This window comes from Acyrthosiphon pisum, chromosome A1, assembly GCF_005508785.2.
Source record: "Acyrthosiphon pisum isolate AL4f chromosome A1, pea_aphid_22Mar2018_4r6ur, whole genome shotgun sequence".
In the NCBI taxonomy this organism is placed as follows: domain Eukaryota; kingdom Metazoa; phylum Arthropoda; class Insecta; order Hemiptera; family Aphididae; genus Acyrthosiphon; species Acyrthosiphon pisum.
Window position 1 is genome coordinate 13,913,076 of NC_042494.1, and position 19,237 is coordinate 13,932,312.

The 19,237-nt window shown below is 31.7% G+C and overlaps 1 protein-coding gene across 1 annotated transcript in view; it reads right to left on the reverse strand.

Annotated features, from left to right (window-relative positions):
- The window catches only part of LOC100570848 (insulin-like growth factor-binding protein-related protein 1), a 17,214-nt gene extending 6,372 nt beyond the window's left edge, over positions 1 to 10,842 (reverse strand). Inside the window, exon 1 of the mRNA XM_003242717.4 lies at positions 10,462 to 10,842. Within this exon, the coding sequence (XP_003242765.1) occupies positions 10,462 to 10,779 (318 nt within the window). The 5' untranslated portion in view covers positions 10,780 to 10,842. The remainder of the gene's footprint in view (positions 1 to 10,461) is intronic.
- Between the last annotated feature and the right edge of the window lie 8,395 nt (positions 10,843 to 19,237).

The following is a 19,237-nucleotide window of genomic DNA, read 5'->3' on the forward strand; positions in this document are numbered from 1 at the left end:
CCCCCCCCTGGATCCGCCACTGGTTATACATGTGTTATTACATAAAAAAATAGGTACACCACTGCAAGTTGCAACTTAGGTATTTATATACAATATAAACTTTGGTCGTAATGATCATAATAATATATTAGGTATATATAAATATATTAGTTATGACTTATGGACAACCTTTATAGTTTATACCTAGGTACATATACTCTGTTCAGCGAAAGACCGCGCCGCGCACCGACGAAAACTAGTTCCCCCCGCACGCAACTCCCTGCCATTAGGGAATCAGTTTCGATACCAAGGTGACGAGGATGGGTGCGCAGAATCGGCGTGCTCTTTCGCTGAACAGAGTATACTTCATGTAATTTTTCTTTAATTTTTCACAGGCTCACAGAGACACAGTGACACAGTGTGCCTATTGCTGAAGATGATCATAACAGTACAAAAGAATTTTATGTGTTTCCACTTTCCATATCCCTCCGCAGTTCAGCACCGTTCTCGTATTATTATTATTGTAGATGGGTATACAATCGAAGTGATAATTAAAAACAAAATATTCAATTCCGCTGAGGTGTGCGTGCTTACACTTTACAGCCTGTTAAAAAAACCCTAATGCATGACATCTTGTAAATTTTGTATGCCGGTCGATCGATCGACTTGTGTTCGTGACACATGGAATAATATAATATGTATATAATAATATATAGTGCGTATGATACTATGATAATAATATGATATAGCGGCGACGAGGATGCATCACTGAGTTTAAAAGATTTCACGTGTTCGGGAAAAAGCGTTCGGCGTGGAACGATACAAAAAAAACATCAAAGAGAAATAACGTGCGTCTAGGGTCTACATCACAACTGAGTAAGTGAGTGGGTATATATATTATATTAAATATATTGTATATGTTATATTATGTTTATAATATCAACACGACAGCCTGTGTACAGGAGAGAAAAAACCAACTCGTCGCCACGCCTTGTTCTCGGTGTTTTATATATTATAATAGAGTGTGTTTATTATTATCATATATTATTGAATAGGTAGGGGAACACGGGGTAAAACCGATACTGGGGCAAAACCGATATTGCTTATTTCGCATTATTCTATGGATGAAAATTATAAGTTTAACCAATTTAAATAATTTATTTAGTTCCTTATCATGAAACATGATGTTATCACTGTTAACATCAACTGCAACGTTTTTGTTTGAATTGTTATTCGATTACGACCATTTTAATGTTAATTATTATTATAATTTCATATTTTGAATTTAAGATTTAACAATGATAGAACTATACTACAATTGCAATACTCGCCTAGTATGAATCTACAACTTGTAAAGACTTATACAATCACTAACTTATTTTATCTAATAATATTGTGTAAGTTATCAACAATTTCGTAAAAATTATACTTCGGGGCAAAACCGATGGGGCAAAACCGATGAGTTTTTATAATGCTTGATAATTGCTATTTATTTATTATAGGTTAGGATTAAGTACACCCAACCTAATAATCAATTATTTTTATTTTTATTAAGAACAACTTGTGTGTAAAATTTGTTTTTATTTAATATTAATTAAGTTATAAATGTCTTATAATACCTACATAGGTAATTTATGAAACCATTACTACTTAAAATGGTTATTTGTATTTGGTTTAGTAAGTTCCTTTGAAAAAAAGGTTAATATTATATTTTTCTCCATCATTATTTTAGTATCTGTTATACCATGCATCGGTATTGCCCCATTACAAGTTGATTTTGCCCCAGTATTGGGGCAAAACCGATAAAATGTTAAAAAATAGTTAATGGCTTGTTAAAAAATAAATATGAATGATATTCCACTGTATTGTAATTCAATATTGTAAACAAGAAGTTACTTAATACAACTGTACAAACAGATCACGTTTATTTTAAGATCCTGAATTATTATGAAAATATTCATTTTTTCAGTCGCCTTTTGCCAGCGTGCTGGAGGCTCTGATAAGTTTGTTCGTTATAATATACGAGTATATTATGTTTAATAAATTAATATCACAGTGTCGCTTTTATTATTGATTTTTTATTTTTTTGACTTTGAACAATTTTTTTTCAACTAATCGTCTTTGTATACATTTAACATAATATTATTATTCTATATTTAATATATTTTTATAATATAATATTATGTATATTTATTATTTGTCATATGCTTAATTATTAGAAAAATTGACGTTTGTTTTTTAATGGATTGGTTTTTTTTTACTATCTTTTTTAATATCGTATATATATATATATATATATATATTATGTAGAACTGCATACCTAGTATTTATATTTCATACCATTCGATCGAAGTTTACTTATTATATATGTAGGGACCTAATAAGTAGATACATAGTTTATTAGTGTATCAAATATGGTTAAATTATTAATTAATAATATCCACCCGCGTATTATAGTAATATTATACTGTAGACAATAACTGTGTACAATAACTGTCTACAGATCACACCAAATGTTAATAAAATCAAAAACGTACAAAGGGTTCCTCCAGTTACAGTAAATTGGCCATACTATTCAATATTACACATTCAATTTAAAATCAATATTATGTCACGAAAAATGATTAAAAAATATTTAGAACCATTTCATGAAAAATATCTTGCTATCTGAGAAATTAAATATTGCGTGGGTGGGTAATGGTTATTGTTAATTCTCCGAGATACAAGCATTTTGTCGTGACGTTATGACGATCACGTATATGAGCTGAATAATAATAATAATAACATGAAAGAGTCTCTTTCGCTCTCTCTCCTTAAATAACAGCCTTAAAATATAGACTTGTATGTACACCTACCTACCCATTGCTCCGTGATATTTCGATATCACTGCGTATTTCGGAAGCTGTACACGATTTTTGTCACAAACAAATTGCTTCATATCTGACGAGTGACGAGGCGTGTTATTAATACATATTTTTTTTCACAAAAGACTGATGGTATATAAATTGGTTCAGAATTTCGAACGTGAATACACATAATATATTATATAATAATTTAAAATAATTTATTTAAAATGCCATTTATGTTGATTAATTATAGTAAAAGTATACACCACCGTATAATTTTCGTTCAAAGGAACGCGAAGGTATATAATCACACGCATAAACGCCGTGTAGTTACCGAAATACGTGATGTAAATTATAATTAAGTCAAACGTTAAATTATAACAAACGTCGATATGGACAATATTTGCATATTTTGCAGCAACTTTATAATATTTTAAAAGGACTTTTCACATGCATATTGTGCTGTTTTCTTGTAATCATACACACATATTATATAGTTATTATGCATAGGTTCAGGGGCGGATCCAGAGTTAGGAAACTGTGGATCAGGAAATTTTAAGGGGTCATTTATTAAAACTAGAAATCTATACTTGTGTACTAGGTATATAAAACAATTTATTTATACTGTATGTACCTATGTTTATTCGAGGGTCCAAGTGCCTAACTACCCAAGATCTGAAAAAAGGCTAATTTGATCAGCAAATATTAACTGTGAGTCAGCTGGACCTCCTGACTCCCCCTCTAGATCCGTCCCTGCATAGGTTACATCAGTACATACATATTTATATGTGTATATACTATATACATAAAACACATTTATTTACTATGATGAAGAAAAATTGGTCTAACAATGAAAAAAAATCGGCCTGCTTAAACGTTGGTACCCCTATTGTATAAAACTCAAATGACGCCACTGATGTAGCTTAAGTGCGTGACATAGAAAATTTAAATCCAGTAGTTCTCGTTTAGTTTTGTTATAGTTTTAATATTATAGAGTTAAATTACTTATTGTATGACTTAAAGGTTATGACATTTTCTTGATTGTGAAATTCAATGAGATTGTCAGCAGAGGCGTTTTTTCGGTATTTCAATTTTAAAGTGAATTTTGTAAGTGATTACGAGTAGGTAGCACTTTTAAATAGTGATAATTTACACGGTCATAACTCGCTTCAAAATTGAAATATCGAAAAAGCACCTCCAAAAAGTCATGGTAAATACCGTTAGGTACCTTTAAGTTCAATAAATAAATTCTGCACTCTAATATTAAAACTAACGAAGTTAAACGAGACCTACTTAACGTAAATGTAGGTATGTTACGCACTTGTAAGACGTAGACAACGCATGCGCGCGAGACGTTCGCTTAAACATAATTTATAATCAGAACATCAAACAGCTAGGGTTGGGGTATACATAGTGGGACTGTGGGAGGATAATGTTAACTAAAAGCCGAAATTAATATTAATACATTTTTGATGATTTTTGATGATTTTTTAAACTTTTTATTCTATGATAAAACTTAAGAATGGCGTGAATGTTGATAATAATATAATATATTACGATTTACGAGTATGTAATGTAAATATGTAATACATATATTACTATAGATTATAGACTATACCAGGGGTGGATAGGTAATATTTATGTTACAGGGAAATATTTGAAGGGGCCCCTAAACTAAAAAAAAAAAATTGGTCGCTTCGCTCGCATAAGATATTCAATACACCTTTACCTATAAATAAAATGTTTCGTGCGAATACCCCTTTGGTGGGGGGCTGGGGAAACGGCATATGAGGAAAATGATTTTTTCGTTTGTATAAGGGATTTTTGAAAAATTTCGCGTAAGGTCGTACAAATTCCATACTAAATATCTGCATAAAAGTTTCACATAAATATGTAGTTTTGGAAATATGGGGGGGGGGGGAGAATCGTTTCTATAGCCCCTACACAAATTCTCATAAAACTTCGAAAAAAAATTACAACATAAAACAACAATAAAAAACACACAACAAAAAAAACAATACAATTTTTACAATAAAAAACGTACAACGATATTTCGGACTTCGATTAACGATAAAAATTTAAAATACCATGTTAATGATCCGTAAGAAAATTCTTGGCTTTTCGTGGTATTATTATATTGTTAAAAATAACAGTAGTAAGTACCTAATAACAATTTATATAAAAAAATGAATATATTCATAGGTAGTTTTAAATTTAAACTTCCTATTTGGTGAATATTTTATTCTACAAAAAAACAATGTGTAGACTCGAGTGCTCCTCCTCCCTAACATAAACATAGACGGGGGAAATCCCTTTTTCCCTAGGGCCTATCCACCCCTGGACTATACTACTATAGTATCATATCATATTAGTGTAAAACTTCCTGCGCATACTTATGCATTGGATACCTTTGATTTATTTTAACAACGTAGTTATTTGAGAAACCTTCAAAAATATTGTAATCTAAGACTTCTATTGCGGTTATTTTGATCTCTTAAATCGTTTAAGCCTTAAAGGCCATATTGGTCCGCTCAAAACTATAATAAAATACATAACATTACAAAAACACGTTCTAATATCGATTTATATTATTTCAGAATTTCTTATAACTTTTTACATAGGTATACTATATATATATACGTTATATTGTATATAGTATACATAACATATTATAGGTACTTATACTTTACGCGATATCATATTATTATTATGTTATTGGGTAAAATAATGTCATACTTTATTAGCCGTAACCGTCTGAGATATAGACTAGAAATAGGCGTGGAGGATCAGAGATGCGTATTTACATTTTCGAGCGCCCTGGAGCTCCAAGTATTTGATGTCATCCTCCCCAGTCCGCGCCGATACCAACGAGATGAATAAATAACAATCAGTGTCCTGTGAATTTATCGCCCGGAGCAGCCCGCATCACCAATGCCCACTATTTGAAATAAGCCTCCGGTCTGTATGCAAGTAGAAAACATATATTATTATGCGAGTAAAAATAAAATGACTCCTTCGCAGTGTATATATATATATACTCGGTTCCACCCATTTCGGCGCTATAAATCTTGTACGGGCTTCACAGTATTAATAAACGGCTGTTTACTTAAATGTCTTGTGTGTGCGCGTACTATATTATTGTATTATACAATATAATATATAATAGCTGAAAGAAAAATATATGTTATTTTTAATTTTAAACAAACAAAAGAATTAAAAACGACGCTATTCAGCAAAAAAAAAAAAAAAAGACAGAACAGTATTTCAATAGTATAATATTTATGGCTTGATTAATTTCCATGAGTTTGCTCAAACCACTCAAATAAAACCAGATAAAAATGACTATGTATATACACGAACACAATAGAAACAGTGGTGGATATCTACATGAGTCATCTTCCCCCTCCTCAAGTAAACTAAAAAAAAAATGTCACGATCGTCGAGTAAATTAGATTTTGATTTATAAACAAAATTTTAAATCTTTAATATTAATGTGTTAGAGTTTAATATGTTATATACCTAATATTATGTGTAGATAAATATTTTTTTATCCATACGCCTACCTACGAGAAAATCTTTAACGCACTACTGAATAGAAATAACGATATTCAAAATTAAATTACGTCATGACCTGCGGTTAAGTATAGAAAATAAATTTCGTAAACTAAATACACATGATATTATATTATGATTCCGTGTATGTTTGATACGATTATACTGCACATGTGGAGTGCCTATAATGCCTGAATAGTCGTGTAATTTATTATATATAAATATCAGTGTACTATATCGGAGTGCTGCGCGGTAGACGGAAGTGCACTAAAAACGACGTACACGGCGCGCTAAGGGTTATTGCGACGTTTGTCGAACAGACATTAATGACGATTTGTTTCCCCCCATATTATATACACACGCGCGTGGAGGGAGACATCTTCCCCCTGCCCCTTCCTCGAGTGGATTAAAAAATATATGCCACGATCGTCGAGGAAATTAGATTTTAATTTATTAAAAAAAATTTTTAAATGTCTTTAATATTAATGTGTTAATGTTTATGTTGTATACCTGATATTATGTGTAGATAAATATTCGTTTTTATCTCCGCGCCTACCTACGAGAGAATCTTTAATACACTACTGAATAGAAATAACGATTCAAAACTAAATTACATCATGACCTGCGGTTAAGTGCAATATTAATTTCATAAACTAAATATACATAATATATTATGATGCAGTGGAGTGCCTATAAACCCTGAATAGTCGCGCAATTTATTATATATAAATATCAGTGTACTATATCGGAGTGCTATGCTGTAGACGGAAGTGTACTAAAAACGACGTACACGGCGCGCTAAGGGTTATTGCGACGTTTGTCGAACAGACATTAATGACGATTTGTTTCCCCCATATTATATACACACGCGGATGTCGCTTAATACGGAGGTCCCGAACACTCTACATTGTATACATAAACATATATTATATAATATATATATACACTTAACAGTTACGTTTTATGACCTCTTTTCCTCCTATTCCTAATAATAAATTGATACGACATCGATTTTCGGGCTGCGCACGCCGATATATGCGTATTGCAGTGTGTATTCTATATCAAACATCTCGGACACGATCTTTTTATTATTGCACTGCAGGTATAATATATAATATCATGTGACGAAACAGCAAGGACGCAAAGGATTGGCGGGGCGACGTCCTCGCCAACGTCGTTAAAACTTAAAAAAAAACCATTGGACCCGGGTAAAAAATGAAAGCTATACATATCCCTAAATAATACGCACACCTCCATTTATTGCACACACCGACGGAGTATAAATTGACAGCGCAAATTGAAACGCGTGGAAACGACGAGGAACTTTTAGTGTAGCTTTTACCGATTTTTATCTGTATATGTATTTTTAACATTGTATTCTGTTGCGCTATATCGTAGGTAGTGATGACGGGTCTTACTTTTTTTTTTAATATCGATTCATATATAAGATATTAAGATGAATCGAGACATATTGAGTATAAACGATATGATTCCGCAACATTTAGAACCAATTCGTCACCAAGGGCTAGTCACCTATATACCTACCTATCTTATAGTGATATATTGGCGGGCTCGATGTATACATGTACGATTCGATCGTGTATGTGCGTGCCATAAGACGGTGCTCAAGAGTGTCTGCTGGGAAGGTTTTAAGTGCTCGCACATTCAAACGACCCCGAGTCAAGTGTGTGCGACAGTGGTGGCCGGTCGGATGTGTATAATACTGCATGGGTCACGGGATATGCATATAGGTACAATCGGTGTCATCATATAATATAACGATTTACGTCCGGTAAAACGCATATATACTTACACGTTCAACCAGAAACCTGATAAAAAAAAAAATGGTATTCACGCCACAAGTTTATACGTCGTACGTTATTATGCATACTGCATAGGTATAACATTATAATGGCTGCAGTAATATAAAGTCAGCCTACCATCGGTGATATAAATGTTATCCACTATTATATTATAATAATTCGTTCGGGCGTGTAGGTTAAGGTTAAAAAATATGTTGATTTATAGGTTATGGAGCCATTGATTTGTTCATATTTGCCAATATGGTTATGGGGGGAGGGAGGTCCAATAATATTTTCGTCATATAGATATTATTATTATTATGTACAGTGGTGGATCCAGGGCTACGCATGAATGTAACCGTTTGTTAAAGACAAATAGCATGCGCAGTAGGTATCTATATAATTTATTATACTATGTGCTCAATTTCTTGCTTTGCTTCAATTTCATTAGGTACATATTATGCTCTTGGTCATATAATAATATACTTTTACAATACCCGCTTAGTTGCCTGTTTTTTGGGTTGGTCACAGGACTTTTATTTATGTATACTAATATTGTCTTCATAATACATTTTAACAAAAAATCAGAATATTTAGGATTTTCTTAGTTATGTTAGCCGATAAGGACGTCGGCGCCGTCAATTTACTGCAAAAAATATTTAAAAATATTAGACTTTTTTAAACGTATTTTTCTAACACTATTTAAAGTAAAATGAAAATTTTGGCTTTGATCCGACCTGAAAAATCTTTCTGAAAAACAAAGATGATCAAAATTTGAAATATCAATGAGGTGTGATGGTTTTTCCTGTGAAGTCATTTTTGTTGATATAATACACTGTATCGATCCCCCTTTCTAAATAGGTATAGAACAATAGATCAGTGAAAAAGTATTATAGGTAACAACTAAAATATAAGACATAATTTTCAAATTTTATTGAATTGTAGAAAATTGGAAAAACCGGTACCGACGCCCAAAAGGAAAAAGTATTTTAAATTGAATTACAATTTTATTTTTAACCTAATAAGTACATGAATTTTGAAAATGTCTGTCATTAAGTGTATGGATTAATAAAAAATCTAATATTTTTTGCAATGCCTGCAGGAATTGAAACCTATTATTTTTTTGCTATGGTTTAAAAACTTTAGACTTCTTAAAAATACTGACAAACTGTCAATATAAAAAAACTACGTTTTGGCCGAAGCATTTTATAGTTTGTACAGAAGCGTTTCTGTGGAAAACGCGTCAAGACGTGCAAAAAAAACACTGTAGCAGCCATGTATACATATATGACATATTATGTACTTTATAGTATATACTATATAGAGGTGGAAGTAATATTTCACAACCGAATAGTTTAATAGTAATATTATACAAGGTGATTCACGGATTTTTAAATATAATATCTATAATTAAGGACCATACTTATATAAAAAAAAACATAGCTATTTTATGCCATTTAAGGAGTTTTCTGCAGTGGTGATACCAAATTCATTTTTTCCAAATCAGAATTGCCCTGTTCCATTTAACAGATTTGAACATTTTGAAGTACCTATCTAAATCAAAATTTCGTTTTAGAGTTAATTAACTTTTGTGTACTAATTCCACCATAACAGGTTTAGAAGACGTTTATAGTAATTATTAATTTCTAATTAATATTAGCTACCTAATCCATTGGTATTTATTTATTAGGCGTTTGTAAAAAGTAAAAATTGTCTGAGTATAACAATAAATTATTATATTTCAATATTTAATATTACATATTTTTATAGTTATGTAAAATCGTTATTAATAGGATGAGTATTATATTTAATATAATATAGTACTTACATTTTAATAGAAATTGTTCGTTAGAATTTCGATTTAGATACATGAACATTAAAAAAGAAACCACGGACCTAATAATATTTATAGGAAAAAATATTTGGTTCTCAATTAAGTTGTTATCGCCACAGCCGCCCACAGGACACTCTTTAAGGGCCCGTTTTACAATAATAGTTTAAACCTCGGTTACGCTTGAACCACTGATTTTACCGGCCGAATTCGGTGGTTTAACCGGAGTTTAACTATTGTAATACGGGCCCTAAATGGTACATAAAACATTCAACTGTACGAATGGCGTCCAATACAAGTACAAGTAAAAAATAATGATCGGAGTAAATTCATATCGTATGAAAAATGTCGGTGAACATACTTGGTAAATCATCCCGTATATAATATAATATATTTACAATCATGCGGCGATCGTCATTTATAATAATAATTCAATAGTTATCATATATACCGTCTTGACGCACTCCAAGCCGTCGGCGCACGGCCGGTCCGCAGTGTTGCACGCGGCCGCTTCGCCCAAGCCGCACACGCCGTACGGACAGCAGGCGCACGCGTCCGGCACCAGACCCAGCGGACAAGCGTCGTCCCGGTGGCGGACGGGACACCGAACCGCGGCACATCCGTCGCCCGGACATTGCGAATCGGCGGCGACCGGAACTCCTCCAACGTCGCCACCGCCGCATCCGGTGGCGGCCAACACCGTGGCCAGGGCGAACGCGTTGTAAAAACGGAACAACGAGCGCGACACGCGACGACGACGGCCGTCCATTATAATAATAATAATAATATAATATTAATGTACTAAACGGAATTCCGGCAGCGACGCGAGACTGTTCCGGCACGCGCGACGAGGCCCGCGGAGCTCCGAGACCGTTTCTCCCACCCCGTCGAGCCCACTCCCCACCCCCCCCCCCAAAAAAAAAAAAAAAAACGCCGCCAGTGAACGCGCGATTACGACAGTGATATTCTCTGTGCGTCGTCGTACGTGGGTTTCTCACGGGAATTAACGTGCTTGTTCGAAGAGGACGCAGCCACACCAGTATTTTGACGCCTCGGCGTTTTCTCGTCGTGGTAAATATTTGCGTGCAGTCATATACCACGCAGTACCGTATTCAGAGATTTTTCACCCTCTGGGGAAACAGTGAAAAAACTGCCAAACCATAAAATAAAAACATATTTATTATAAAATTAACTTACCTGCCTAAAATGTGTTTAAAAATAACAGTTAAAAAATTTAAATTTTCTTCCCGGATTGGGTCTCTCATTATTTATTACTCTCATTACTTATAACTATTTTATCATAAAACATTTATGGTGGACGTTAAATACGGCTGTTGGCTAAACATCAGACGTAAACACGACGAATAGGAATACAAACAAAAGATTTTGTATAATTTTCATCCAATTCGGTAGCTTCAGACACAATAATTATTTTAATATGTTGGTCAAAATAGAAATCGTTCGTACTCGTCGTGTTCACGTAGGACATGGCGTAAGGCATTTACGCTAATGATAATGGAAATATTACAAGTGGTGGCAAAGAATTACGAAACACAAAAATATACTTAATTTTAAATGTAGGAAGAAAGTGAACGGAGTTATGATAGTATCAAAGCAATTACAGTTTTAAAAAAAGTATCAACCTCATCAAAATCAGCTGTCCGGGGAAACAGCCCTCCCCCCATAAATACGTTCCTGGCATTATACGTGTTTACTAGCAATAATGGCACAACCTTCAGGGGGGTTCGGTTCCGGAACAGGGGGCTAGGGGCAATAAAAATAATTTATTTACATATTTATTTAATCTAGAGTATCATAATAATATTATCAACTAAATGATAGGTAATAATTATCATAATACTGATTTTGTAATAGTTTCACACCTCATGATGATAACAAAACTATAAAGAACGTTTCGTAACGTACGGCACATCAAAATATCAAATAAAAAAAAAATTCTGGCTCCGTGAACGTCGTTTAGTTTCGTTATAGTTTCTTTTAACTACTTGCCATTCGCACGTACTATACCTAGTTATTTTTATTATTACCTCCACATAGTATGCTTATTGTAAACTCATTTATGCTGGTTGTATAGTTTCAAATAAATGTTAAAAGTTTCGTTAGTTTTAATATCGAAGTGATAAAAATATATGTAGTACCTACATTAACATTTATATCTGTTAAGAAATGTAAATGCAACAACATGTCAACATCATCTGTGATCTCTCGTCATGGTTCTTATCTATACTTTAGATACAAAGTGAGTTATAACAAAGCTCACGGTCAAACATATAATTTGCCACTGATGAAACTTCAGTAACATCAGAGCCCATTTTGAAATTGCAGAAAATCTTGATGAAGCAGTAAGCACCAAGTCCAGATCAAGACAACATCAAAAAAATACTTAAATAATTAGAATTAATTAAACTGTTCAATCATTTATAACACATAATTAATGTTTCATAATTCATAATCGTACTATAAAGTATAAACCATTGAACCTATTACTGTATAATATAATGATCCAATAACCATTGTTGTTGCTTCTTTAATCTGATAAAAAGAAAAAATGAAAAAATTACAAATTATGTCGCCTTTGCAATTGATAATAACCAATAGGGAAATTCACCACAATATTAAAAAAAACGAAATTAAACGAGTAACTATAAAGTATAAGTAACTACTATGCGTAGGTATGTATACGTTTACAAATTGTCATCAAATTCTGGTCCCTCTACTTTGCGAGATAATAACATTACAAAATGTTCACCGGTGTTTATATAGACATATAGTCACCACTCACCATTATAGTGTTAACGTCACTCATCTCATAACGCAGATTCTTTGAAACTTAAGTATAATATACTTAAAAAAAATAAATAATACTACAAATATCTAGGTGGGTATAAACGCGTGTTTAGTTAAGTAAACTACGCAGAGAGTATTATACTCACGTCTCGTTATTTTTAACAAAAATGTATATTAACGCCGACAGTTTTCATGCGTGTGCTTTGCAATCACTGGTCGGGGGCGTATATAATGAGACTTCAGTGCGTTTATGTCCTTTAGATTAAATAATAAATATATTATATGCATAACAGGTAACGTTTCAAATGGAATCAGCTTATGAGCGTTGAAAGTAGCGTGTCTTGATAAAAAAGGGGGAAAAATGAATCTCGTTAAGCCACTATAGTTACTACTATGAATGTAATATATCATAATATAAGAGGAAAAACGTTCAATTCAAACCCTTAAGTTGTTAATGTTTGTGACACTTGTACCTACGTACTCATTTACGATATTATTTTATACAGTTATTACTGCCCGGTTTTGATACTGCGGCAAACGTGGTGGGCACGAGGAGGCTTTCGGATATCTGCACGCGAACATTAATAATATTAATAAACGTCGGTGGTCGCGACGACAAACCCTATAATATAGTGATATAATAATCACGCACATAGATTTACGACATATTCAACTGCTGCAGTTCTGTGCCGGTGGAGGGCGAAGTGGCAAGGACGGAGATTAGCACAAAGGCACACGAAGTGTCCGGAGGAAAACCACGAGAAGACCGAAGAGATGACCGCGACAATCGATCCTCAGCTGCAGGTAATATATATATATATATAAAATCGTCGCATTAAACAGCCGTGCAGTACTCTATCTCGCTCTGTACTCTGTAGTGTATGTAATATGTATATATGACGTCCTGGGGGGATGGTATTTTCGTACAGGGTTTCGAATGACAGGAACCGACGTAATAATAATTGGATTCGTCGAGAGGGGGGTCGAGTTTACTACTATATTTTCTTTTATGTATAGGAAAAAGTAAATTTAATATATATATTTATAATGCCGGGTTATACTATGTACTGAACTTAAACGCGGGCGTATATTATATGCAATACAAATAATATAATATTTACCTCTATAGTATACACTTTATTAAACGAACAAGACCGTATTGCGTTAAACTATAATATCATTATATTATAGTCGTATAATACCTACCTATATATTAATATCAGTAATAAAAATAAGAAAGAGCTCAAGGAAGTGGCACTTATATAGTCTACCGTCTCTACAGGCTTACTGACTTACACCCCCATCCCCACCACTGCAGAATTGACTTGAACAATACGATCGCTGCAGTATATATATTGCGTACATATAAATGTATTAAGAGGTGCAGACGTGCAGTACAGGTGTATATAGCACATTAAAGTGCAACTGCTATATTATGATCTGAGTTAAATAATGAACAAACAAATAGGTAATTAATGAATAGTATTTAAATGATACAGAAAAATTGATAAGATATATTATTTTATCGTAACGCGGAGGATAAAAGGATTATACACAATATGTAGCCATGTAGGCATCGCAAATGTGCGTTCTGTTGAGATTTCTTCACGGTAACATCGAATTTTTGTCCACCAAAACCCATAATACCGGAATGGCCCTTAACATTTTTTCTGCGTGGAAACTTACTACCTATAACGAGTTGTTAAGATTAAATTATATTAATCTATTTTAGTTCATTACATGGAAATAAAAAAGACATATAAATCATATATCTTTTTAATCTCCATATAGGCACCAGATTTTAAAAAATGTAACAGGTGCCAATTAGGACTGTCACCTTTAAAGATGGCAGACCCGATCCAATAAGCAAAAATGAAAAAACTTAAATTATCTCCGTAGGTTTTCAACAAAATTTTCAATAAAAAATGACAACTCTTAAAAAAGTTGTGATTTTTCAATTCCTTTTAGGTGTAATACTGTAATTCACTGTAAGTCACGATTTAAGATAGTACCATCTTAAATCGTGCTATTAGCACAACTCCAACACTATACACTGATACATCTACTTAGGAAATATGAATTTATGAAGGTGAAAAGGTAGATTATAGGAACACCCTTGTGATAATGTCCGCGTTTTTATAACTTCCCATACAAAAAATAAATTATGCACTAGGTCACGCAAATCGTCAATCCTTCACTGTATATTACATTTATCATTTATGTTTAAATATATAATATAGTATTATACGAATTTCAATTTTACCAACAATTATTACAATACAAAATAAATCTATACTATACAATAAATGTTTGTTTAATAATCATAATGACGTACTTTGCAGTCTTATTGATGAATGATCTTGATATTTCTTCAATATCTACATCTTCATTTCGATAAATATGCAATATTGCGATTTGCGATATATTTAAGGCAATTTGGGTCATTATAGACCTTGAAAATTTTTTTTATCTTCTAAGCGCAGGGAAAGACGTTTCCGCGGTGCAAGACAATGCTAGAACTGTTAAAATAATTTTTAAAACTTAGTGAAATCAGTTAAAATATATTCAAGTGAGCTGTCTGATCCAAATAATTCTATTACACCTTGAGTACTTTGTACTGTAATTTTCCTAGTACCAATAATATATAAAAACATATCTCTTATTGTAACTTTTCTGAGTAAAAAATCAGCTCCATAAAAACTAAAAAGTAATAATAGTTGTCGGATATTTTTCTTTGCCAATTACCAACTGTTCTAGCTTACACAAATTATTTTTTGATATCAGTAATGGCGATTTTCACCAGTCTCTAGAGACAACACACGAACAAATTTCTTATCAATAATCATATATTGTATTTCTAATCAATTATTAAAAAATAATCGTTTTTAAATCGATTTTTGCGTTTAAATTTATTTCAAAAGTAATTTCATTGTTAACTAATAAATATAATATTTTTAACAGGTGCCTGGCACTCCTAAAAAATTTCAACGGATGCTCGGGCACCTATGCATATAATTGTTTTTATTTATTTTCAGAAATTATTAGGTAATTTTATAAGTTTTTATTTCCGTGATTGAAGTTAATTTAATAAAACATCTCATTTTTCAATAAAAGAATATGTTAATGGATTTTTAGAGCATTAAAAACATCTTATTCGTAACATTTTTAATGCCCGAAAATCCGGTCTGCAAGGTCTCTAATAATAACCGTGTTTCCATCGCGTTCTGTGATGTTCCCGACAATTCTCGTCCCTATCTGATTATATTATATTATATTAATATCACAATATATACTTGTCCGCTAGCCAAATGCTCCACAGCTCACATGATTTCATATTGTGAATGACTTTATGGACTGTAACTTATTTAGGCGTAGAAATAGGGAGATATTTATTTAAATTCCCACAGTTAAAATCCCCTCGTTGCAGCGCTCATATCCGACACGAGGAAATCTCAATGCAACGATAGTCACGGGTGAACAAACAGCAAGACTATACGTTATACACTTATATAGGTACTATGTAATTCATTCACTTCGAAGTTAAGTATAGAATTTGACATTTGTTAAAAAAAAATATTTGAAAAAAAGCACTGTTATATATTTTGTTACACATTATAAAACTTTGTTAAAACATTCGTACTCAACGTTATAGGTTTATTTGTTTTTAAAAACCATTGAACAATGACTGCAGTAATTGATCGTGTATAAATGTATAAATATAAGCATCGGTTTAAAATTAAAAAATAATGTCGCAAACGAGATTTGTGTTTCAAATTAAAGAGTTAAGTTTTTTTTATATATTAAACCAGTCAATGATTCAATGAATCATCATTGTATGTGAACAATCAATGATCAATCAAGATTTTATTTTTCTGTATACGTCATTTTACATAGATGGTATCAGTGTATCAATGATTTATTTATAAAAAGCCAATAAATCAGTTAGCAGTACACAGTAATTTTTTTTTTATTCGTGTAACATGATCTCTACTGATAAGTGATTCGTTTGATTAAATTAAACTAACCAACTGAAACGAATTGATTTATGAAAATATATTGTGTATACACAATAGGTATACCTAATATTTTTACTGTGATCAATTTTAAAGAATAATAATGACTTATTTGAACTATTCTAAATCAGACATTTGGTAGGTACTTTATTTTAAATGATTTAAGTAATAAAATTTAAAATAGGAGGTATTTAACAATATTGTTTTTTTTTCATCATCTCTTAACTCATAGTCTATAGAATTCCCACGTTATTTATATACATAAATATATATATTTAAATGTTTTGAACTTAACCTAACTATGCCACTTGACAAGTAATTGCATGCAAAGCCGTATAGGTGTACTGATACGAGAAAACAAACAAATTTAAAAGTACCATTAAGCTTTTTTAAACAATACAACTTGAAAACAAATCTAACAATGAAATATATTTTTGGGGTTGTTCGACTAGGTACCTACATTGGAAATGTTTGTAACGCAATCCATTATACCTATATATTATTATCTATATATGATATTTCCAGTGCAATATCAATACACAACAAGTCAATATCGTAACTTAACCATATATTATAACGGGGGTGGCCAAACCGCGGCTCGCGTCATAGACTTTTGCGGCTCGCATCTTAACGTAACATTAGACGTAAATTAACGTAAGAGCCAAAAAAAAAAAAAAGGTCACATAATATACAATAATATGACCTTTTTTTTTTCATCTTGGCTCTTCAATTTTTATTAGTATATTTGGTAGCTCGCGAGTCTCTTCTCGCTGGTCACCCCTGATATATAATTATTTATAATTTTTATATTTTTCACTTGGTGTGCATCACGTCTATGATGTATACCTATAATTATTGTGTCCACACTTTTTCGTATTTGTTATGATTATTTTATAAATCGGTCCGCATCTGTCATGAATATGTTTACAAAACTGTAAGTCTATACAGTCTAATATATCCGGTATATCATGCTACATCTACGGTACAGAAATAATAGTTTTTAGAAACTATTTATTTTTGAAACATAACTATTTTTACAAGACATCAAAGTGAAATATTCTTATATTGTTTTGTACCTAATGTATTTTAGATTCTGAACGAAGTGATGAATGTATTGATTTTACAATGATGTGTGTTTTTTTTTTTTTTCTTTGTGTCTGACGACAACTTTTGGAGCAGTAAAATTGCTTCGATTTTCAAAAGTTGTACCTTTTCTGAAAGGAAAGTGAATCTAGTTGGTACTTTGGGGGGTCAAAAGTGAAAATTTCCCAATACTTTTCAAAAGCGGCAGGAAAAACCTTAAAAAAATAACGGAAAAACGCGAATTTTTACGCAAAACCAATTTTTGACAAAAACGAAAACTTAATTTTACTGTAACTCAAAAAATAATTATTGTAAGCACTTGAAATTTGCAACAGATGTTTATATTAGCGTTGTCTATACAGGGTTAAATTTTCAAAGTGTTTTGACTTTTTTTGAGCTATTTATAGACAAATGAAATTTTCAATTTTTCTAAGTATTTTTTTTTAAAATAACGATAAAAAATTTTTGGTTGGATAGAAAACTTTGAAAATTTAATACAAGGTTTCTTATAAGTTTCTCTCACAGTGATAAAAAAAAATCCAAAATCGTTATACGAAATATGTCAAAATTGCGAAAATTTGCAAGTAATTTTGTGGTTGAAAAATCGTAAAATTTTTTTCTTTTATAACTAAGCTTTTAAAATTTGGTACAAGGTTCTCCATAAGTTTTTCTTTAAATATCTGTAAAAAAAACTCAACCGGACTAAGACAAAAAATTTTTAGGAGTGTTTGAAATTTAAATTTTTACAAAACCGCATTAAATAACGGTTTAGCCTCAAACGATTTTTGATATTTGTTATTTTCAAAAAGTATGAGTCGTAGACACTTGAAAATTTTACCAGTTGTTTAAATTGACATTTTCTTTATATAGTTTTATTTTCAAAATATTTCACTAATTTTTAATCTATTTATAGGCAATTGAAATAATCGATTTTTTTTGATTTTTTTTTTATAAATGTTGATAAAAAAAAATTAGCTGGGACAAAATACTTGAAAATTTAATAGAAGGGTCCACATATGTTGTTCTAACTCCCATTCAAAAATTATAAAAATACATAGGCACAATTTTTTTTTATAAGCATTTAAAGTTCAAATTTTGACTAAATACGTAAAAATTACGGCAATGTTCAAATAATCTTAAACAGAAATTCATAAAAGTTTTTCTTTTTAATTCTAAGATTTGGAAATTTAATACAAGGCTCCTAACATATTTTTACAATAGCAGTTGCAAAATAAAAGGAATACATTGTCACAATTTTTATTTATAAGCATTTAAAGTTCAATTTTGACACATATTATGTAAAAATCACGAAAATTCGTAAAT